General features: G+C 35.3%; 1 protein-coding gene across 1 annotated transcript; it reads right to left on the reverse strand.

Annotated features, from left to right (window-relative positions):
- Positions 1 to 16561: 16561 nt before the first annotated feature.
- Positions 16562 to 23967, reverse strand: LOC131168104 (mitochondrial uncoupling protein 1). The gene is made up of 9 exons (XM_058127310.1): positions 23612 to 23967; positions 22511 to 22729; positions 22340 to 22418; positions 21866 to 21999; positions 21683 to 21781; positions 21484 to 21588; positions 18308 to 18382; positions 17482 to 17568; positions 16562 to 17143 (listed from the first exon to the last, which is right to left on the reverse strand). Exons 1-9 carry the CDS (start codon positions 23693 to 23695, stop codon positions 17108 to 17110), a joined length of 918 nt encoding a protein of 305 aa, XP_057983293.1. The 5' UTR covers positions 23696 to 23967; the 3' UTR covers positions 16562 to 17107.
- Between the last annotated feature and the right edge of the window lie 592 nt (positions 23968 to 24559).

The raw sequence follows: 24559 nt of genomic DNA on the forward strand, positions 1-24559 counted from the left end.
TTTTATAAATACGGCCTCGCGCCAAACATTTCATAAATACGACCTCGCGCCAAAATCTTACGTAAAACACTGCCTCACGCTGGCTATCAATCACGGCATTGCGCTGAATATCTCATACATATCATTCTGAACAATAAATCAATTATCATGTATTTTCAAATTCATTATGTACTGTATTATTCCATATTCCTGAAAACATGCTTTACTCGTAAAATTGTCATATCATAATACTTTTCATGAAAAATAATATTCATACCACACATAACTGAGTAAATTCATACATTTCATTCTAAAATTACATTTCCTGTATAACAAAAGTATTTTCCCAAATATGCATTTTCTCAATAATATTCAAGTATAATGCATGCTTCCCTGAAAATTAATTTACTAATAAATAATAATAATACGCGTGGAAAATAACTTCTTTAGTTTATTCCCTTACCTGGTATTGGAAAGAAACCCCCTAAAATTTCCAGTCCTGCACTCGCAGTGTTCCCCGTTCAATTCCCTAAAAACAATAACTCCTAGAACTAAACTTCAGCATTTTCACGTGAGTATCATTTCCTATAATTGCGAAAAGATCAAATTTGGCATAAAAAGCCTTACCTCAACCCATGGATGAATTTTAACTCGCTTCCACCAACGATCCGCTCCGGCAGATTTGGAGAGAACTTCCCTAGGAGCATCGTGGTGGCCTTAGATCGTCGATCTAGCAAACAATGGAGCCGAAATTGAAGAGAGAGGAGAGAGAAACTGTAGGGAGAGAGAGAGGGAGTGATTTCTGATTTTCTTCTACATTAAAACCAAGTTTCACACTATTTATACTAGGGGCTTCATTGACGAGCCACGTCACCTCGTCGATAAGATCAATAGGAAATTCGTCGACGAGCTCACTCCTTCGTCGACGAAATTCAGAGTCACCCGAAATATCCTCTCAGTATCTTCTCGTCGACGAAACATACCCTCGTCGACGAGACCCTATGTATCCTTGTCGATGAATCCCCTGTATTCGTCGACGAGTTCTTGATTAAATTCTTTAGCTATTACTCCCAAAGTGCAATGTCATCGACAAACGTGAAGCGTTCTTTGACGAAGTTTGTTGCCTCCTTCTGTTTCTGTTTCCATTTCCTTCCCTCTTTATTATTTAAATACCATTATTCTTCGGGTCATTACAAAATACCCAGACACCATTAACTTATAGCATAACAAAGTCAACCCACCCGTGGGTAACGGGGACACACTTGTCATAGCAGTAAATATAAATTTCGTTCACCCAACCATAAAATACAATACTAGAGTTACTTACATTCCACCATATTTCTGTAGATGTATATATACAATTCTCAAAAACACCAAAAGATAAAACTAGGATCTTACATCAAAAACCTACTAACCCTAATTTAAAAACTCACCCTCCTAGCTGGGTAGAAAAAACTGCCTCTAATAGCGCGGAGCTTGGTCTTCCTGTCTGTATGGGTTTCTTGAAATAATTAAGCTGGGGTGAGACATCTCTCAGTAAGGGAAATAAATTAAATTCAATTGTGTGGCAACAAGAATATCTATGTGCTATAATAGATATACAGTACATATTACATGCCTGAAAACACTGATAATATCATAACTGAATAATCATACATTTCATAGTTATATCGAATCAAACTATATCTCAATGTTGATAAAATCATCTGCTATAAATAGTAGTACTGAAATATACCCAGGATGAATAGTTAGCTGGTGTCATGTATTACCCCCTATAACGGGTTGTGCAGCCCAAAGGCGAGACCCGACAATGGCTGGTCAACCGCTGCCGAGTAAAAATTATATGTAAGTACGATGGGCCCGCCACACCCTGGTCCGGACTGCCAGGTAAACGTATACAACTCTATACTAAAAGTCACATCGACTATCCATCTCCCACCCCCTCTACTGGCAGGGGTAGTTAGCACAAGTCTGAACTAAACTGAATTGTATAGCCATGGTACTGTGCTCCTAAAAACTGATCTGAACTATCATCCAGGTTCTGATAGCATATAGTACATAATCATATACCGTTTTAACATAAATAGATTGATAGCATTTTCTAAATTCTGTCATAACATAAATAATCACGGCCTTGCGCTGGATAACATATATATCTACGGCCTTGCGTCGAATAACATACATAACTGCGACCTTGCGCCGGCTATCAATCACGACCTTGCGCCGAACATATCATAGATACTGAACTGAGCATATGTACTGTTTATCATATATTATGAAATCATAATTTCCTATATTAATCATGTTATACCTGAAAATAAGTGTAAACATGCATTTTCTGTAAATCTAACTTAACATAATACAATATACATGAAATAATATTCATGCCACACAAACTGAATAAAATTATGAATTCTGTTCTGAAATTACATTTTCTGACATTTTATACTAAAAATGTAGTGATCCTAATAAATAAATAAATACATAAATAAAATAAATAAAATTATTATTTAAAATAAAAATAAAATTTAAATTTAAAAAATTAATTAATTAATTCAATAATGATTATTATTAATTAAATAATAATATAATAATAATAATATTATTATTATTATTATATTATAATAAAATATATTATATAATATATGCTAAGTTATCTTGAAGGATCCTTTCTTTTTCTTTTTCATTCTACGCACAGAGCCTGGCGTCCTTTGTCTCATCTCCTCTCTCCCACTCTCCTCAATCTCGTCTCTAATATTCGACCGATCAAAAATCTAAAAATACCATTGGGCTCTATTTGTTGCTACCGACACTTCTACTGGGACAGATTTGTCGTGGGAGCGGTGTAGGTATATCTCCTAAGGTAAGTCCAATTTTCAAACTTACCTTAATTTCTTTTAAACTATAAGCCCAATTAAAGAATAGAAATTTCCAGAAGATTCGTGGGGAGATTCTCTACAATCTATCTAGAGCGGGTTTTCAAATTGGAGCTTCAGGGTACCAATCCTAAATTGGGGGTAAGTTTAATAATTTAGGCTTTATTAGGCTATTTAGAGTATTCAGAGCCTAAAGGACTTTTAGGGAAAGTTACTCTAAGGATTGTGATGAGTAATGTAGTGAAGTTTGACTTTTAGGGTTTTATGGATTTGGAACGTGTGGGGCGTAGGCCGGAATGTTAGCGGGCTCTTCAGAAATTGTAACGACCCGAATTTAAAATGGTTTTTAAATAATAAAAGAAAGGGGAATGGAAACCGGAAACGAATACCCTGTATTCGTCGACGAAGGCTTAAGAGAATTCATCGACGAAGACTGAATTTTGTCGACAAAGAAATACCGAGAGAGGTTTGAGCCGACTGAATTTCGTCGACGAAGGATTCAATTTCATCAACGAAATTAATGAAGGATTCGTCGACGAATGACGTGGCTCGTCAACGAAATCCCCTATTCTATAAATATGAAAATCCGAATTTTGACTTCCTAAAGAAGCTAAGTTTTCCCTCTCTCTCTCTCTCTCTCTCTCCTCTTCGGTTTTCTCTCTCACTCTCTCTCTCTCTCTTCGATTACAGGCCAAATTTATGCCGGATCGACGATTTGAAGTCACCACAACGCTTTTGGGGGAGTTATCTCCAAATTTGCCGAAGCGGATCGTTGGTGAAAGCAAGTTATGAATTATCCCAGAGTTGAGGTAAAGCTTTTTAAGCCAAATTTGGCCTCATGGTAGTTATAAGAAATGATATACGCATGAAAATACTGAAGTTTAATACTGGTCGTTTTCATTTTCAGGGTATTGATCAGGAAATCCTACGGGAGTTAGACTAGATTGTTTTGGGGGCTTTGTCAGTAGTCAGGTAAGGGGATAAATTAAGTTAGTTCTTTTGAGAGAATGCATGTATATATATATATAGCATTTGATTTTAGGAAATAAATATATTTATATATATATATATAATTTATATTTGGAAAAATACTGCTAAAATGATGGTATATTGAATATGTGAAAAACCTATTTGTGTGGGATTAGTAGGAATGTTATGAAATACTGTTTTCTGGGAATGTGAATGATATGGGTTTTTATAATGGAAAATCGGCGTACGGGCCGAGATTTTTATATGTTTTTCCAGTGTACGGGCCGTACTATGTGGATGTGATTTGATAGCGTATGAGCTATGCTATGATATGTTTGCCGACGTACATGCCGTGCTATAATGTGATTTGCGAGCGTACGAGCTGTGCTATGTGTTGCCGGCGTACGGGCCGAGCTTTGTTAAAATATGTAATACCGGCGTATGGGCCGATGATTTTTATGACACACATATATATATATGAAAAATGATATGATTGATGTAAAAATTAATGATATGAGATATCCATGTATCACCGTTTTAGAATATGTTATATGATATCAGAACTTGGTTGGATTGGTCTAGGCTAGCACTTGCACGGTACCGTTCTTATGTGTCCATGGTCTTCGTGATCATGATATTTGTGTTAACGCTATTGTACGGAGTGGTATGAGATTGGATGGTCGATGTGGTTTTCAAATAAGTGTGCTGTGATCGCCCCTGGTGCACGGACCGGGTCTAATAGACCCATCGGACTTACAGACTAGACTTTTGACTTGACAGTGGTCGGCCAACCATTGTCAGGTCCTGCCTTCGGGTCACACAACCCAATCATGTGGGGGTAATACATGACAACAGCTAGCTAACCTACCAGGAATGTTTTATGTTATTATTATTATATGAGATGAAATATGATTATGAAAATGCAGTATGTTCTGCCATGTTTAGATGATATATGTATGTTTTCCCAGATTTGATAAACAGTTACGGAACATGTTATGTATGATATATGTAGAACACGGAGTACTCATGTTGCCACACGCTGGTATTAGTTTATTTCCCTTACTGAGAGGTGTCTCACCCCTAAACTTTACAAACTTTTCAGGAGCCCCAGATAGGAGAGCGAGAAAAGCCCCGCTGATCTAGAGTTGTCTATTTGCCCTCTTTGAAGGGTAAGTTTTTGTAGGGACAGTTAGATTTTGTGGGGAATGTCCCTAAATTTGATTTTTGGGATGTATATACTGAAATTCAGTAATTGTAGTAACTCTGGTATTATGATGTATGATATGATGGTATGTATATGATTGTAAATTTTCTGCTGCTTAGGCTTCCATGTTGTGTCCTGATTTATCTCTCGTACTCACGGGTCCAGGTGGATTGAGACCTGCTGAACTAGAATGTATGATGTTGATTTTATTATTATAAAAGAAAAAAAAATGTGAAAAATAAGCAGGTCGTCATAGAAATCAAGTAAATAGATTAAGTTAAATCAGTAATTTTATGAAATTTGAATCAATTTAATTGTTATGTTTATATTTATTTATTTATTTATTTGGGAATTTAAAGGTTATATTAAAAACCAGCCGTTCAAAATGAATTTTACAAACCTATGCTATATGGTAGGGTATTTTTGAATAAAATGAATGGTGGAAAGTCTGTTTGTTTATATGGATATATTAAAATGTGGAAAATCGTGTGGCGGATGATTTAATTTGTATGTATTATTGTATATCTGGATTTGAGATTTTGAAATACTGAATTGTTTGTGAAATACTGAATTATTTGAGAAATACTGGAATTGTTGTAAAAAATACTTGAATTGCTTGTGAAAAATGCAGGACTTTGATTTGACGGCCGAGGGCCGGGGTTTTAATTAACGGCTATACGTCGGGTTGTACTTTGTGGTCGGGGGCCAAGTTTTTAGAATAACAGGAAATATATGTGAATTGATGTTTTAAATGGTATTTTTTTTTATTATTATCTAAATTGCATGATATGTTTTAGGAACCTTGGAGACTAGTGTATTGTGAGCACAGTAGCGTTACAAGTGATTTGTTATGTGGCTGTGTGCACCCACACCTGTGCTCAGAGGTGTAGGGTTGCCTTGTTTGATTTGCTTATGTGAGGTAAATGCACCCCCTGGGTGAGGGCAATCGGATCAGTAGTTGGAGCTGCGTATACCCATGAAGTATGTTAGCAGAGAGTACAGATGACTACTGTCTGGGTGGATCCCTCAGGACATTAGTCCAGTCTTCAGACCGCACAACCCATGCCATGGGGAAGTAAATGACGTGTTTATCACAGGGAGTGTCTTATATGCATATCTATTAATTTATGTGAATATGATTAATTAATAAGATAACTTCAAGGGCTTACTGAGAAAGGTGAATGCCCTGGTAGCAGTAATGGTACTAGAGCAGAGGGAAGCTACTTGTATGGGCAGGTAATCTTCCCTATCCTCTGCTAATTGTGTGTGTGAGTGTAAAATAAGAATGTTTTCGTAAATGTGTTTATCTACTTAGTGAACTGGTTATTTTCTGTACACTAAATGCATGTTGGCCACACACTGACATTAACTTAGTCTTTCCCTTACTGAGTTGTGCCTCACTCCGACTTTACAAACTATCTTTTCAGGAAATCCTAGAGATCAAGTCTAGCGGGTTAGAGGAGCCATACTAAAGGTGTAAATTTATGTAGATGGTGTGTAGATAGAGATTTCATTTTCATTTAGTTTCATGGGATGTAATTATGTGAAAATGGATATATTTGTGTATAAAGATAGTTAGAACTCTGGAAATGTACTTTGAGGATTTTGTATTTTATTTTCGTTGCATATATGTGTTTTATATATGATGAACAAGGTATTAGGTACACAGACGTCACTAAAGTAGCACTCCAGGCCCACGTGGCGGGTCGGGGTCGTTACAAAAAATATATATTCCTGTGTAATAACAGTATTTTCCCAAATATACATTTTTCCAAATATACTCATACATAATACATGTTTTTTGAAAATTAATCTGCTATTACTTAATAATAATTTTCATGAAAAATTACTACTTTAATTTACTCCCTTACCTGACTACTAGAAAGCCCCTAAAACGACTAGTCCTGCACCTACAAGGTTCCCCAATCAACACCCTGAAAACAACATTGTCTCGAACAAAACTTCAGTATTTCTTCAAATGCTACTTTTTCTATAATTGTAGGAATTCCAAATATTCAATAAAAAGTCTTACCCTGAACTTGGGATGGAGTCCAAGTTAGCTCCACCAATGATCTACTCTAATAGACTTGAAGAGAACTTCTTCAGGAGTAGCGTGGCGGTTTTGGATCATCAATTTGGCGAAGAACAGACCCAAAATCTTAGAGAGAAGGCATAGGGGATGAATAGGAGAGAGAAAATATGATTTGCTTGAAAAATTTGCGCTGAAATCCGAGTTTAGAGCTATTTATACACCCGCCCTCGTCGACGAGACATGTCACTTCGTCGACAAGGACATGAAGGGAGTTCATCGACGAACGCTTATTCCTCATCGACGAAATTCAGAGCTGAAAATAGTCCCTCAATAACTTCTCGTTGACGAGACGTATGTCTACATTGACGATCCCATCAAGCATGTTCGTCGACGAGATCCTGCTGAATTCCAATTACAATTTCTTTTTCTTCCTCCTATTATTTAATTAATATAATTCACCGGGTCTCTATAGCGCAGGCTAATGATGTGGAGTTAGTCAAGGTTGTAGAGAAGGTGCAGCAAGGGCTGGCTGTAGATTTTAACATCTTCAAAGGAGGTGTATCAAGGTTTGAAAATAGACTGTGTGTTCTAAACGGCAAGGGGATAAGGAGGACGATTCTTGAGGAGGCGCATCGTTCTTTGTAAACGGTACATCCGGGTAGCACGAAGATGTATTGGGATTTGCGCGAATCCTTCTAGTGGAGTAGCATGAAAAGGGAGATTGCTCGATTTGTGGAGCAATGCCTGACGTGTGATAATAACCCAAAAAAAAAAATTAATTAATTAAAATTATCAATCAATTAATTAATTAAAAATTATTAAATTAATGTATTAAATAAACAAGTAAAAAGAAATAATATGAAAAAAAAAAAGAAATAAAATGAAATTAGATTAGTTATTAATTAATTATTATTATTTAATTGAATTAATAAATTAATTAAACGTTATTTAAATGAATTAATTAAGTAAATAATATGATGGGTATATATATGTATAAGGTTAAGGTATATATATGGTTAAAGTAATAAATATATATATATATAATGTTAATATAAAAATATATATATAGTATTAGATATTTAGTTGAATCTTCCAAAGGAATATTTAAGAAGCCAGACTTCTCTCTGCTTCTCTGCGCCTCTCACTCTCTCCTTTCTTCGTCTCAATCATCTCGTCTCCTTCTCTTCTCAATTTCTCGGTGGATATTCAGCCGATCGAAAAATCGAAGGTACCGCTGGGTTCCTAACTCTGCCACCGACATTTCTATTGAAGCAGATTTGTCGTGGGAGCAGCGTAGGCACCACTCCTGGGGAAAGGTATATTTCCTCTAAATCCTTAATTTCTCCTTAGATCTTCAGTCGAATCGACAATCAGGCACCACCATGGGATCCTAGTCGCGATTGTCGTCATTTTGGTTGGAGTAAATTTCCAATTGAGGTTTTCTAGGCCCCACTCCAAAGCGAGAGTAGGATTTGGGGAATTAGGTAAATTGGTTATATTTGAGGGTATAACTGTTTATTTGGTATTTAAGGGCCCAGGAAATATTAAAATAGTATTTTATTTATGATTGATTTAATGGAATTAGGATTTTTGATTCAAAGTCCAAGTGAGCGCCGCAGGTATTTTTCGTGGTCCTTGTTGACGTAGTTCAAGAAATCAGGTAAGGGGAAAATATATATATATTAAACCAGAATTTTTATGAATTTAATGGAAAATGAATTATGTTATATATACGTGTATATGTTTTGGTATGAGTTTAAAATGCCAACCACTTAAATTATGTTTTTCTGAGTTTAGGGTTGTTTATTAGATACGTATATGTGAAAATGAACTAATGAAAATGGAAAATATTTTCAGGATAATTATGTAAGAAATGAAAGGTAATTTCAGTATATAAACGTTAAATGTTGATTGGTTTATTTTACAGGCAATGTATGAATTTTATTACTAAATTGTGTGACATGAGTAAATGTAAGTTCTATGCAAATATATGTTAAATGTATGAGATGTAGGCTAAGTAAGTAATGCATTGAGAATAAAATATAATATGAACCATGTTGCTTGTGTATGTTAATGCAACCATGTAAATGTATAACAGCTGAAAGTCGCGTTAGCAGATTATAGCGTATTTCTATGTGGACTAACTGATGATAGCTAAAAGGAGCTGTGTTAGCAGATTTTAGCGCATTTCTATGTGGACTAACTGATAACGGCTAAAGAGTAGTTATAGTACGAATGAATGAAATGAAAATGGAATGAAATGACAATGGAATGAAATGTGAAATGTGAACGATGTAAATGGGAAAAAGTCACTTAAAGTGAAATGCAATGTAATGTTTAAGTTATGAATGTGAACAGATGTGAATGGTTGAATAATGATAAAAAGAATAATGTATTATGATATTAGAAATATCTATGCTCGTAGAACATGTTACTATTGGGTGAGGGGTACTCTTCTCCTGAGGGCTTGTTGAGAAAGGCGAGTGCGCTAGTAACTTCAGATATGGCAGTAGCTACATAACGTACTAGGGCAGAGGGAACCTACTTATATGGGCGGGTAGATTTCCCTATCCTTGGGGCCTTCACTGGTAAACCTTATTTAAACTGTATGAGTATGAGATCAATCTAATACTTGAAGGCTTACTGAGTAAGGTGAGTGCCCTGGTATGCTTCAGCAGCAACCCTAGGGTTGCCTAAGTATCAGAGAAGAAGGGTGCTACTTGTATGGGCGGGTAATCACCCCTATCCTTAGGTAATCTCGTGGGTTAAATCTTTTGCATGTGTTTGGTAGGCTCAAAGAATGATTTCAGTGTTTATGATAACGTTTTGCAAATGTTATTAAAATCATATTTATAAACCTCATGTTTGCCACACGTTGTTTTAATATATTGTTTCTTCCCTTACTAAAATGTGTCTCACTCGAATATAAATATATCTTTTTCAGGCTCGAGGTTTTATAGCATTTTTGGGAAATAGAAAGAGAAAATGGTATATTTTTATGTTAATTTTGAGATGTATATTTATGTTTTATGTTTTGAGTTTTGAGTTTTCTGAGATATGGATGGTTGAGAATACTGGTATTTGGGGATTATGTTTTGGAGACATATATGTGATTACAGGTGGTGAATAGTTAATTTGGATTATGGATAGGAATAGTAAACTCTGGTATTATATTTTTGGAAATTATATTTATGTTTTCCGCTGCGTACATGATATTAGTATGTGGATTATTAGGTAAATGAATGGATTAGTAGCACTCCAAGCCCATGCAGAGGGTCAGGGCGTTACACGTGTTAGCAGATAAAGGCTGAACATCAGAGGCCGACAAGGCTGTTGTAGCCATTGAGCATCCCAGAGTTGAAATGGGAGCACATCTCCATGGACTTTGTCATCGGGTTACAACCAGCAGTTTATAGGCAGAATGCAATTTGGGTGATCGTGGATAGGTTGACAAAATCTGTTCACTTTGTACTGATGAAGGTTAGCTACTCCTTGAGTAGACTAAGAGATTCATACGTGCAGGAGATAGTCAAAATGCACGGGGTAGCGATGTCCATTTTTTCAGATCGAGACCCGAGATTCACTTTTTGATTCTTAAAGAGCTTATAGGAGGCACTAGGAATGAAGCTTACTTTCAGTACATCATTCTGCCCCCAGACTAATGGGCAGTCAGAGAGGACGATCCAGATCTTGGAGGATATGTTATGGGCTTGCGTGTTAGATTTCAATGGTAGTTGGATTTGGTTTTTACCGTTAGTGGAATTTTCCTATAACAATAGCTTCCAAGCTAGTATTGGGATGACACCATTCAAAGCATTGTATGGTCGGAGGTGTTGGTCTCCTCTATACTGTGAGGAGGTCGGTAAACAGTAGGTATTGGGTCCCGAACTCGTACAACAAGCTTCTGATAAGGTCAAATTGATTAGGGATAGAATTAAATCAGCTCAAAGTCGACAAAAGAGTTATTTGGATGTTCACCGACGAGAGTTGGAATTTGAGGTAGGAGGCAAGGTATTTCTGAGAATCACTCCGATGAAAGGGGTGATGAGATTCGGGAAGAAGGGCAAGTTGAGCCCGAGGTATATTGGGTCATTCGAGATACTTGAACGAGTGGGTCCAGCAGCCTACAGGATTGCACTACCTCCAGCGCTCTCTAGGATCCATGATGTATTCCACGTATCTATGTTGAGGAGGTACATGTCGGATCTGTCACATGTGATTAGTTATGAATCCTTAGAGATTGGGGATGTTTTGGCGTATGAGGGGATACCCATTCAGATTTTGGACCAGAAAGTTCGGAAGTTGCATACTAAGGAGATACCATTAGTGAAAGTACTGTGGCGGAATTACGTGGTTGAGGAGGCTTCTTGGGAATTGGAGACAGAAATATGCCTAAAATATCCACATTTGTTCTGAGGGTAATGTTTATAGATACAGTTTAGGTAAGTATGTGATGTATTTGTTTAGAGTATTAATGTGTGGTTAGTTTCTGGGAGAGTTTTGTGATATTGTGAACTCTCGAGATACTGTGTATGTAACCACGGTATTCCTCCGCCCTAAGTGAGGGTATGTTATATATTTGGGACGGGGCTACTATGTGGGTGGTCGCCGGCTCTTTCTAAAGTCGGGTATATGTTTTGGTATGTGGGTGGGTTATCTAGTAAGAGATTACAAATTTCAAGGGTGAAATTTTTGTAAGGAGGAGAGGTTGTAAGAACCTGACCCGAGAATTTTGAATTAAATAAATAAGAAAAGAGGAAGGAAATTAAAAAGGGAAAACTAGTAGGGCTTGTCGATGAGGCTCTTTTTCTCATCGACGAGGTCCCTTATACAGCTCGGTGACGAAATTTAGAGGTTTGTTGACAAGAGGATGCAGAGGGATTTAGGAAATTATGAAATCTCAGACTCATCGAGGAGGTAACTCCGTCGTCGACGAACTCCCCTCTTATGTTCATCGACGAGGACGTCATCTCGTCGACGAGTCTGTCATGGTCAAAGGGGTTATAAATATCTATTCATTTCTTCATTACTAAGTAAACCCAAAACCTCTCTCTCTCTCTCTCTCTCTATCTCTAGAACTCGAATCTCTCTTTCTCTCTCTCTCTCTCTCTCTCTCTCTCTCTCTCTCTCTCTAGGGTTTCGGGCTTTCTGTTACCCGAATTGAAGATCCAACGTTACCACGTGGATCAAGAGAAGAATCTCTACGTTTATAGCGGAATGAAATTTCATTTCGTGGATTTTTGGGTTTTGATCCTTAATCGAGGTAAGAGTCCGATTTTATTTCTAGTTCGGTAGATCTATAGTAGTTGTGAATATATTAAAGTATTGTTCTTCGATTTTTAGGTTTTGAGGGTCCCGTATCGTTGTTTTGGACCGATTAAGTTCGTGTTTTGATTTTTGAGAAAGGTAAGGGGTTTCTGTTTATATCAGTTGCTTTTGTAATCTGAATTAGTAAAACTATAGTTTACGATTCTACGGATGTTTTTGGTTTCTTATTTGGGAAAATCTATCGGGTGAAATTACGGGATTTTCGGTTTACCATTTTTGGGAAAGTTGGGGATTTTGGGTATCATCTCCGTTTCTATTGGAAAACTATATATTAGTATAAACTGTGATATAGAGAAGACCGTGCCTTTGATTATTTTAAACTGTATTTTTGGAACACCTGATATCTGATTGTTTGTTTACCCAAATGAGTGTGGAATGAGATGGTAAATTTGAATAATGCATTTTGTAGTAAAGCATGTTGATTAACTACCGTAGGTTGTGAATTATTCAAATAAGATATAGGGACATGAGTTCCAAAATGTTCTAGGTTTTGTGAAAACACCTTGGCGGGATAATACCAATGGGGATATATCAAAGCGGGCTGGATTAAAACGTCGTATGTTGAGATATAGAACTGAGTCGTAATAAGACCACAGGCTTTGATGTCCAGCTTTTGCTTAAGGGTGCGCAATACCACCAGATCGGCCGGTTTTTACCGAAGAGTGTGAGAACACCAGATCTGCATCGGTTCAACACTGTGGGGGCTTATGCTATGCCAAGTTATCGGGTGCACCGGATTTTGCTGAAGGATGTGAGATACCACCAAATCGTCTGGCTTTTGCTGAAGGGTGTGAAATACTACCAAACAGTCCGACTTAGGCCGAAGGGTGTGATGACACTAGATCGTATTGCTTTTGTATCGTATGTATGCTAGAACTATATTTGTAAAAATATTGGTATTGTGAAACGTATGTTTTACTGTTGAAAGAACATTCATGTATCCACACACTAATATAACATGTTTCTCCCTTACTGAGAGGTGTCTCACCCATATTATAAAATATTTTTCAGGTCCTTCGAGTAGCTAACACTAGCGTCCTAGCGTATCAAGAGCATGGTGGTTGGTTAGCTGTGTAGGAGTACTTGTGTAAGTACTGATCCGTGGCGTGGCTATCATTTTGGGCTATGTAGACACCCGAGGTTTGTTATGTGTTTTTGGGGGAACTAGATCCTATTTTGTATAGACTCTGGTATGCTACTATAAATGTGTTAGGTTGAATTATTCCGTTGCGTATGATACTGTATGTGATGGTCGATATAGTATACGTAACCCTACGAGGTCGGACACTTATATTGTATAGTATCATGGACGTTTGTATGATATAGGGACAAGTTAGGTTACTAAATCACACCCTCGGGCCTATTTTCGGGTTCATGGCATGACATATTATGTATTTCCTAATATCTTAATCCAATTGACAATAAGACAGGTAAAATGTTCTCCTAGATTAGATTTACTTTCTCTCTCCTTAGGCATGACTAAGTGACTGATCTCCTCATATACTTGAATGTTGAGGGGAAATGAGGTTCACACTCAATGGAATTAAGATAAAAGGAGCATAAAATAATAATTTATTTTCTTTCTTTCTCCTTACATTAATAGGAGATATAATAATGATTACTAGTCACCCCATGCGATAGTTTATTTTTATTAAATGTTACTATTTGGATCCTAAGGGACATGTTCGTAAAATAATTTTATAATTTTTTTTTTCAAGTTAGTAACCAGGTATTCATTTCAAAGTATTTTAGGTGAATATGATTTAGTGGTAATCATTCTTTTGAATAAGTGATGATAAGGCTGTTGATTGTTGATCACTTTCCTTGCACCCAAGTGACTCCTAAACCTATTTTGTTGGTTCAAGGCCATTTTATTTCTTTAAAAAAAAAAGGATTTTGTCTATATTTTTAATTTAATTAAGTAGGGTGGTGACATTTTTTTTCTCTTTTTTTTCTAACCAATTTTTTATGAAACGCCTTTGGGCATCACGCACATAGCAACAACTTTCGATCCTTCTTTCCTGAATCTTTTAAAGCATATTTCTGCGCTTAATTCAAGGTATCTTAATCTTGTGGTTCTACATAGTCCTTTTGAACAATCTCCCGAACATAGTCCTTTTGAACAATCTCCCAAACATCTTGAGATCCAAATAAAACTTCCATTCAAATACTTCAGTTATCAAAATTATCTTTGGTAAGGGGAAGAAGTTGAAATAAACTTATTATGTATTTTTAAAATATATTAATCCAATTGACAATAAGACGGGTAAAACGTTCTCCTAGATTGGATTTACTTTCTCTCTCCTTAGGCATGACTAAGTGACTCATCTCCTCATATATTAGAATGTTGAGGAGAAATGAGGTTCATGCTCAATGGAATTAAGATAAAAGGAGCATAAAATAATAATTTATTTTCTTTTCTTTCTCCTTACATTAATAAGAGATATAATAATGATTACAGGTCACCTTAACGGGTCATGCTATAGTTCATTTTTATTAAATGTTACTATTTGGATCCAAAGGGACATGTTTGTAAAATCTTTTTATAATTTTTTTCCCAAGTTAGCAACCAGGTATTCATTTCAGAGTATTTTAGGTGAATATGATTTAGTGGTAATCATTCTTTTGAATGAGTGATGATAAGACTATTGATTATTGATCACTTTCCTTGCACACAAATGACTCCCAAACTTATTTTGTTGGCTCAAGACCATTTTATTTCTTTAAAAAAAAAAAGACTTTGTCTACATTTTTAACTTAATTAAGTAGGGTGGCAACATTTTTTTTTTTCTGTCCCATTTTTTATGAAACGCCATTGGGCATCACGCACATAGCAACACCTTCCGATCCTTCTTTCTTGAATCTTTTTAAAGCATATTTCTGTGCTTAATTCAAGGTATCTTAATCTTGTGGTTTTACATAGTCATTTTCAACAATCTCCCGAACATCTTGAGATCCAAATAAAACTTTCATTCAAATACTTCAGTTATCAAAATTATCTTTGGTAAGGAGAAGAACTTGAAATAAACTTACCATTATTGGAAACACTAGACCCACTTTGATACCACTTTGTTAGAAATAGATTAAGCGTATAAAGTAGATGGAGAGAAGTGAATAAAGGACACAACTCTCTTGATACAAATGACTATAGTACATGACTATTTATAGACTTCACTTAGAGTCTAGTACATGAATCCACAAACGCATTTACTATAGCTTATTTATGTTGTTACATGAATCCCCATACATGCATCTTCCAATTCAAAAGATTTTTAGTATACTCGAACCAAAAACAATGAATATATATCAAGTTTAATTTATTTATTTATTTTAAAAATTTCCAACATCTTCACGACAATAGTTTTAACAAAATCAAATAAATTAATTAAATTTTAAATTCTTCATTCTAAAATTAAAATACCATCATGGTCATTTTCAGAACCCAGTCTTCTAAAAACAAAACGAAGGCAAACAGTTTTACATAATCTATATTTGTGGTTCTTGGAAAATCAGAGAAAAGTTGTGCTTCTAAAATTTTAATTCAAGAAAAATAGAATCTATTAGTAAATATACATTATAATTATCAAAATCCAAAAAAAAAAAAAGCAAGATAAAAAATAATAATAAGTTCATATAAAACAATTTAATCCCACACACACACCATAGAACTTCAACTTTTTCTTCTAGGATTAAATGTTGACATGCTAGAGGTGTGTATTATTACACCATGTCAAAGCATTATACAACACTTCCCATAAAATGTCTAACACTTGAATTCAAAATTTAATTATAACATAACAATGTATCAGCAATTTAATTTTTTTTAGAAAAAGAATACAAATACATACTTCAAACTATATATAAAGTTAAATAGTTACAAATTATATATATATATATATATATATATTAATTTTAAAAAAATAAAAACACAAATACATACTTCAAACTGTGTATAAAGTTAAATATTTACAAATTATATATTTATATATATTCTCAATTTTTAAAAATTGTTGCGACTACTTCCCAAGCTTTTTTTGGTCAAATAGACCTAAATTTGATACAACACACAAAATATAAGTCGACAAGAATTATAGAGAGTTTCGTAAATTTTCTTCACACTGCATTTGGAAACACAAATTTCGAATGTTGGATCTGAATTTAAGTGAATTTGAATAAATTTAAATATAATTTTATATTATATCTTATTCAAATTTAACACAAATCCAAACCCGAGAACTCCCCATACATAGATTCAAGAATTTTGACAAGATAAAATAAGAGTAGATCGTCCATTGTATCATTCCTGGTCATGCATGAAAGCTTCTGTGCCCTACTAATTTTGGAGCTCTCACAACTTTGCCTCTCTCCTTTGCACGTTTTCTAAAACAGCCATGCTATTCAACAGATCCTCAAAATTTTCCTTTTTGAAATCGCGGCATGGAGAAGAACAATTAAACTGCTACAGGGTCCGGATTTTCATGGCAATCTAACATATTTTTTCCAGCAGAGAAAATGTTTAGCAGCCTAATCCCAAGAAGGGAAATTTTTTTTGCTAAGAAACAGCAAGTTCCTGGGTAAAAAATTTGTATCCAATTGTTTCCCCGGCAGGGCTCTTTATCAACAAAAGGAGGAAAATGGATTTATTCTTCTCTAACTTCGAATGTAAGCAGAGATGACGGCCCAGCCATTTTGCTGTTGATTCGATCATCTGCTTCCTAGTCAAGCTGATTCTATACTTCTAACAAATTTCTTAGCCTGTAACATAAAAAACACAAGGCACATACACAATAAGCTTAGTAACATTTCTTTCAATACCATCATTAAGGATTAACAAGTTAAGGTCCCGAACAACAGAGCAGCCAGGCAAAACAAGAGTATTTTCTTTCCCTTCGAGCTTTCTAGAAAATACACGGGAATAGTGATGATGTTTTAATCCGAAACACTGAGTGAATTTTGTAATGTAAAATTTATATCAAAAACTCCCCCAATTATATGCATGTATTGTTCAAAAGAAAAAATAAAAATAAGAAAATCAGAAAAAGAAATGAGGTGAAAATAAGCGCCAAAATGAGCAAATATAATTTAGATTGTACCTGCTCCAAGGTTAAAAACATGATCACATTCCAAGATCCTAGTCGTCCAAAATTTGGAATAAAGCCCTTATAGAAAGCAAAAGGTCCCTGCAAAACATAGAATGCTAAATGTCAATTGTTTTCAGTAGGGTTCACTATACTTATGAAGAGTTATTGAAACACTCAAAAAAAAAAAAAAAAAATTAACACAAGCACTGCTCACTAGGTGCATGGGATTATAAGTTATAGCTGATATGAAGGCATAAAACAGCAAAAAGGATAAGATTTTTTTCACTGCATTCAGAATGTCACTGCAAAAACGCAAATAGAAATGTTGGTGAGTGAAAATGGGCCTTCAAGTTCAGCTGTGTAGTTTCTAGATTTAAATTAATAATAATACACAGCATGGGCGTATGTGTTCTTATTCCCAAACATCAAGATTTTTTCCCGTAAAAAGTTAATGTTTTTTAGTGTTGAACTCTTTTCCTTCTGAAAATTTTGAGAGAGAGAGAGAGAGAGAGAGTATAGTAGTAGTAGCAGTAGTAGTAGTAATAATAATAATACACACTTCTTGGGCATGTGTGCTCTTATTCCCAAACATCAAGTTTTTTCCCCATAAAACGTTCATATTTTCTAGTGTTGTACTATTTTCTTCCAAATATTTAGAGAGAGAGAGAGAGGGAGAGAGCTAGAAAGGGAATAAGGACAATGAACATACATCATCCTTCAAGGTTTTCACGAAATAATCAAGTGTTGTCCGAGTTCATTGTCCCCTACCTAGAAGGGCCTTGGCCCTCCAATGCACACACACACACACACAGCCATAGCATAAGGATAATGAACATACATCATTCTTCAAGGTCTTGATGAAGCAATCAAGTGTACTTTTGTATGCAGAGTCTCCCATCATTCTTGACTTCACCTGCAATGAAACCATTATCCAATTTAAGCCTGCCTCTAGTAATTGATTAAGAGTAACTTAAGCTACAGCTTTAATAAAGTCATCCAATATTATAATTAACCTATGAAAATTTAGACAATATCCAGTTCATCAATTAGAAAGAAAAGAAATTATTACTAAGATGAAACAACAACAACAACAATAACAAGAACAGGCCTTAAGTTCCACCAAGTGGGATCAGCTACATGAATCCTTTTCCGCTAACTTGCAACATGATCTTGGGCAATTTCATCTAACAAATTGAGGATTGTTAAATATTTGTTCATTATCTAATTCTAAGTTATTTTAGGTCTACCCAAAACACTCGTATTGCTACTAACATTAACTCACTCACTCCTTGTCACTGGGGCATTAAGTGCCCAAGTCATCTTAACCGCACCTCCCTGTCTCATCTTCTACGTGATATCCCTAACTTACCACAAATGTGTCCGTCCCTTAATTTATCTTTTAGACTAATACTAGTCATCCACCTCAGCACTTTCATTTCAACAACTTCTACTTTTAAGAAATATTTTAACTTTTTAGTTGCCCAACATTCTCATATGGATAGCATAGCTCGTTTTACAATCATCCTATAAAACAAACTTTCTAGTTTTTAAATATGACACACTCAAAGCACTTCTTCATTTTACCCAACTTGCTTTGTATTGCATTATCAATTTTTTCTTCTGCTTGTATAATATATACTAGGTGTGGAAGTATACTATTGCTTGACCATTAAGTTTAATCTTTTTACAATTGCTTGGCCATTAAGTTTAATCTTTTCTCCAATATTCCTCCTAACATGACTAAAATTCATATATTTTTTGCTAGTTCTACTTATCTTACTCTTGATTCTAAAACTTATCTTCATGACATCTAAAAATAGGATACACAATAGAACCTCATTTTGGATATTCCTACTATGTTAATCCCTCATTAATGCACAAAAAAAGGTATTCAAAGTAGACCTTTGATGTACACTACATTGAAAATTAACTAGGCTGTATGCCGGTGGTCCTAATACTAGTCATTATTCTATCATATGTACCTCTCATGATACCTATGCCTACTATATACTCCCTTGTAGAACCTACCATAGAACTTCCCTCATGACACCTATGCCTACTATATACTCCCTTGTAGAACCTACCATAGAACTTTCCTATGTATCCTATCATAAGGTTTTCTTTAGGTCAATAGAACTATGAACAAGCATCTTTTATTTTCCCTAAAACATTTTCATTGATCTTCTTCATAGATATATAGCTTTTGTAATTCCAGGCATATGAACAAACTAATTTTCTAAAAGCGTGGTTTCATACCATATTCTTTGCTCAATTATCCTTTTCCCAAAGCTTCACTCATAAGTTTAGTTTCATTATAGTTATTATAATTTTGAATATTTCTTTTATTTTATATATACATATATATAGGTATTCCCATGCCTTTCCACCATAGCTTTGGCATTTTCTTAGTTTTTATAATTGTATTAAATAAATTAGTTAATCAAATAAATTTTTTATCACCTAGGAATTTCCAAATTTCAATTGGGATGCCATCCGGTTCTATATGTTTTTCATTCTTCATCTCCTTTAAAGTAGGTTTAACTTCATTAACACTAATTTTGTGGATGAATGTACTATAGTCTTTTCCATATTAGTCAATTCTAAGTTCAAGCCTTCTCCTTGGTTTTCATTGAATAGCTTATTAAAATAAATTGTTCCATCTTTCTTTTATATCTTCTTATTTAACTAAAACACAGTCATTTCATTTTGCATACATTTGATATAAATCTTTGATTTTCTTTCTACCGAGTTTAAATGTCTTTTTCCCCTTCCTTTGTGTCTAGTCTAGTATATAGATTATTATATGCTTGGTGTTTAGCTTCGCTAATAACCTCTTTTGCATTTTTTTCCTACCTCTTTATGTTTTTTGAAGTTTTCCATGTTTCTATATTTTTTTGGCGATTCTTAACCCACATTCTTTTTGTCTTAACGGCTTTTTGGACATCTTCATCCCACCGACTCTATTTACAAGTCAAGAATTTTCCTCTAAATTCACCTAAAACATCTCTTATTATGATTGAACAAAAGAAATTATTACGAAGATTAAACACAAAAATTATTGGGCAGTTTTTTAGTATCATAACATAAATTAAATCATGTCATTCATATTTGACAAACAGCAATCACCGCAAATGACAACTAACAAAAATCACTGATTGCAGGTTTGATCACAAAATCAAGCTGGTTAAATATTAGCTTGGTGTAGAAATTAAATCCACATGTACATGTTACATTTTTGAACCATTTCTAACTTCAGATATAGCTGCATTTAAGATAATGATGACATGCAATAATATAAACAAACATTATCAGTAGATCTCCAACTGTCATATTTGAGAAATTATGCCTGAAGAAGTTTTTGAGTTCTTTAACAGCATATTGGTATACAATAATGGGATTCATTTTGAGGTCTTATTGCATACCACATTTGAGAAATTATACCTGAATACATTTTTTTCTTGAACTGACATATTGACAAAACAGCAAAATGACATTCATTTTTGCGGTCCTATTACATGTCTCTGCTGAAAATCATTGTGATATAAAATTTGGATTATCTTATCTCTCAGTTACCATGCAGAACAAATTTTAATCGCCCAAAGAAACATGACAAAATTACATTCTCCAAAGTATCTAAGTTGAGAAAGCTTCTTTTGTAGAATATATAATACTTAATTTCTATCAGACAGGGGTCTATGGTAATGCTAATGGATCAGTCTCGGTGGTCCTCAACAAATTGGGAAAATAGAAAAGTAGAAATCACGAGGGAAAAAAAAGGGGGAGGGGGAGGGGGGGGGGAAGGGAGACCAATTATAAGCAATTTCCAAGTAATACAGCTGCAGATTCAGATGAGGACTATATGAACCCCCCCCCCCCCCTTTTTTTTTCAAGGGAAAAACTACAACAAAAGCCATGTGTATTAAGTAGACAACACACAAACTTCTTAAGCACAAAGCAAGAAGATCACCAACAGGCACTCAATTCTAAAAGAACTGGTGAATATAGGTTGCATACCACATCAACTGGGGAGCCAATGCAAACTGCAAAGAAACCTGCTCCCAAGCCAGCTAGCAGGTGGGTGAAAACATTATCTGTGAAGCCTGGAATCTTCAAAATTGACTGCATCGCAATATGCAAATGAGATGGAAGTGAAAAATATAAGCATTCAGCAAAGGGAAGCTCATTACTAAGGGAATTTAGATTGCAGGTTTACCTGCTTGACTTGATCATAACTAGCCAGTTCAGCAGCATTTATAATAGCATTCCTTGCTATGTTGGGTCCAAGGCCAGTCCACAAAGCCCCAAGTCCTTCCTGAATTCTATATACAAGTTAGTAAATTAAAAGCGTTAAATCAAAATATATCAAATGGCCATTTTTCCCAGTTACAAATATAACCTGTCTCATGATTGTGGAATAAGCACTTAATGCCCCAGAATAACGCCTTGGTACACCAGGCGGCAATTTTCCCTCAGCTTGAAGTCGAACTTTAACAAGATCAGTCGGATTAGCAATTGTAATTGCTAGAGCACCTGCAATATGATATTGATGTTGCTTAGATTGTGAAATGTTCAAAATAATGTAAGCTGTTTAAGAAATGTATTCACTTGAAAATATAAAAAAGTGAAAGGATTTGTATCAGAGTCCATTATTGCTTCATTACAAGGTAAATTAATATCAAAATATTAAAAAGTGAAAGGATTTCCATAATTGCATCACAATCCATCATTGCTTCAGAACAAGGTAAATTAATATCAGCGACAATTTTATTTCTAAATGCATCAAAGAGCATGGCCAGTATGCATGTAAGTATAAATATCCATATCAATGGAAAAAATAACAAAAAACAAAAGCAGCCAAAATATATCTTACCAGTTGTAAGTCCAGCAAGTATTTTCTTGGATAAAGGAACATCACCAACGAAATCACTACCCACATATAAATTCTTAACCTGTTTGTCATGCAAATTAAGCAACAAAATCATGGATTCAGCGACAAAGAGTAAACGTATGATTAGTTGACTGAAGGAAAATTGAGACGCACAGGTTCATACAACCCAATTCGTAAACCTCCAAATAGACACTGACGATGCAATCCAGGTACAATGCCTTTCCAGAGCGCCGAAGCACCTTCCTCCCTAGCAATGGTGGCAACTGTCCCAAGCATGCCCCTGTATTTGGGTAAAGCTGCTGCATCACCAGCAACTGCTTTCTTCTGAAGCTGAAGCCTAACCTTAGCAGTGTCCAGAGGAATGGTACATATCTGCACAATATTAAAGTACACTAAGAAATAAAAGCATTTCATATTGACAAAAATACATAAGCAGTGAATAAAACGCATGCTGAGTCAAATGACACTAATTATTCTTCCTAAGTCGTTTCCTGTATTTATTTTTCTTTCATTGCATGCTGCCTGAATGGCAAAACAAAAGTTTTAATACAGCCAACGAGTCCTGATTAAAAAATCAAATGGGTGCAGACTGAGACCCAATTCAAGTTTTCTTAGCGTCATTAAGCTGAATATGTTGAAACTAGAGACATAATTCTTTCGTTTGCAAAGCATAATTATACTGTATATATAGCACCCTTAAGATGAGTCAACTCCAGTGTGTTTGGTAGCAAGGAGCCGAACAAAGAAAAAATAAATGTCAGCCACCCTTTTTATTGTGTAATCCAACCACTGGAAAAAAACAAAAAACAAAAGGAAAAAAAAAAATTCCATCCATCCTCCCAAACACAGCACAGCAAACAGTTAATGAATTTGATGCACAGGGCAGGATCACATGACCAAGACATTTTTTAGAATTCATTAGAACTCTGTGATTCTAATCACCGCTGGAACAATTTTGGCCTTTATTATGATTTCGCTGCGGCCAAACCGCACAATGCACAAACAATTTCATCTGAATCAACGCCAGATCATTGTACCACCACCTGATCTACGATAAACGAACAAGCAATCAAAACAGAATTTTCAACTTCACATCACCAATCTCCCACACGAGTAAGTTCTAAAACCCCTTCAAATTCAGCAAAGCATCATCACTAGCAAGCTCAGAAAATTAAAAAAGGCAAACACAATCAGCAAAATCAAGATGCATATATATACGATGATAATCAGTTATTGAGGATATATAACAGATACCTCAGCGAAGCAAGCAGCGAAAGCGCTGCTGGCGAACGTTCCGGCGAAGGAAATGTTAGATTTGGGATCGGCCGGAGGCGACATCGCAGAGGTACAGCTAGCTATGAGGAGAGAGAGAGAGAGAGAGAGGAGAGCAACGGCCTTTGTCGTAACGGGAATATAGGGAAATGGGGAAACCAATGGTGGCGCTTTTCCGCAATTGCCTCTCTCGCTGTCTCTCTTGAAGAGAATATATAATCTATGGCGAGAAAGGCGAAGGCATGTCAGAAAATTTCACGTTCTGCGATTTTGAGAAAAGGCTAAGAGGATACGCGGGCCACCTGCCGTAGCGAGTGCGTGGAGTTATGCAACTATTTAAGCTTGGTCAGGATATTATGCTTACCTATAATCACTTGTTTTATGTGCGTGGAATGAGTTTTCATCATATAAATATTAGTATAAGATTATTTTCTACTAGTAGTATCTTTGTATACCAAATAAGATAGTATGACTCTTCGATCACTTTGATGTTTCCTAGTATTGGAGTAGGAATGACCTAAAAAGCTATTTAGGGGAGGGTGAGTATTCATCAATCATTGTAAAACTCACTAACTATTGTTAATGTGTTTAACTTACTTGTCTCCCTCGCTAAGCACACGATATCAATGGAGGTGTTGTTAATGAATTTCGTAGATTCAATGTTTACTGCTTGCTTGCCATTGCTTTCATGAATACTTACTGTTTCCGCTATCATTTGATTGAATGTTAATGAAAGTGTTTCGTGAATGAATGTTGGTAAACGATAGGTTGACTAGTTAAATAAGAGTGCTTTAGCTAGCGTCGCACAGCCCTTTCACAACAATGTGAAAATAGTCGGACCATGACACTTGGTATCAAAGCCCAAGGTTGAGTTGCTACGTGAGTCCGATTGCCTTCGTTGTGGGATTTGGAAAGCTTTGGTCAGTGACC

The sequence above is a fragment of the Malania oleifera genome, chromosome 11 (assembly GCF_029873635.1).
Source record: "Malania oleifera isolate guangnan ecotype guangnan chromosome 11, ASM2987363v1, whole genome shotgun sequence".
NCBI lineage: Eukaryota > Viridiplantae > Streptophyta > Magnoliopsida > Santalales > Ximeniaceae > Malania > Malania oleifera.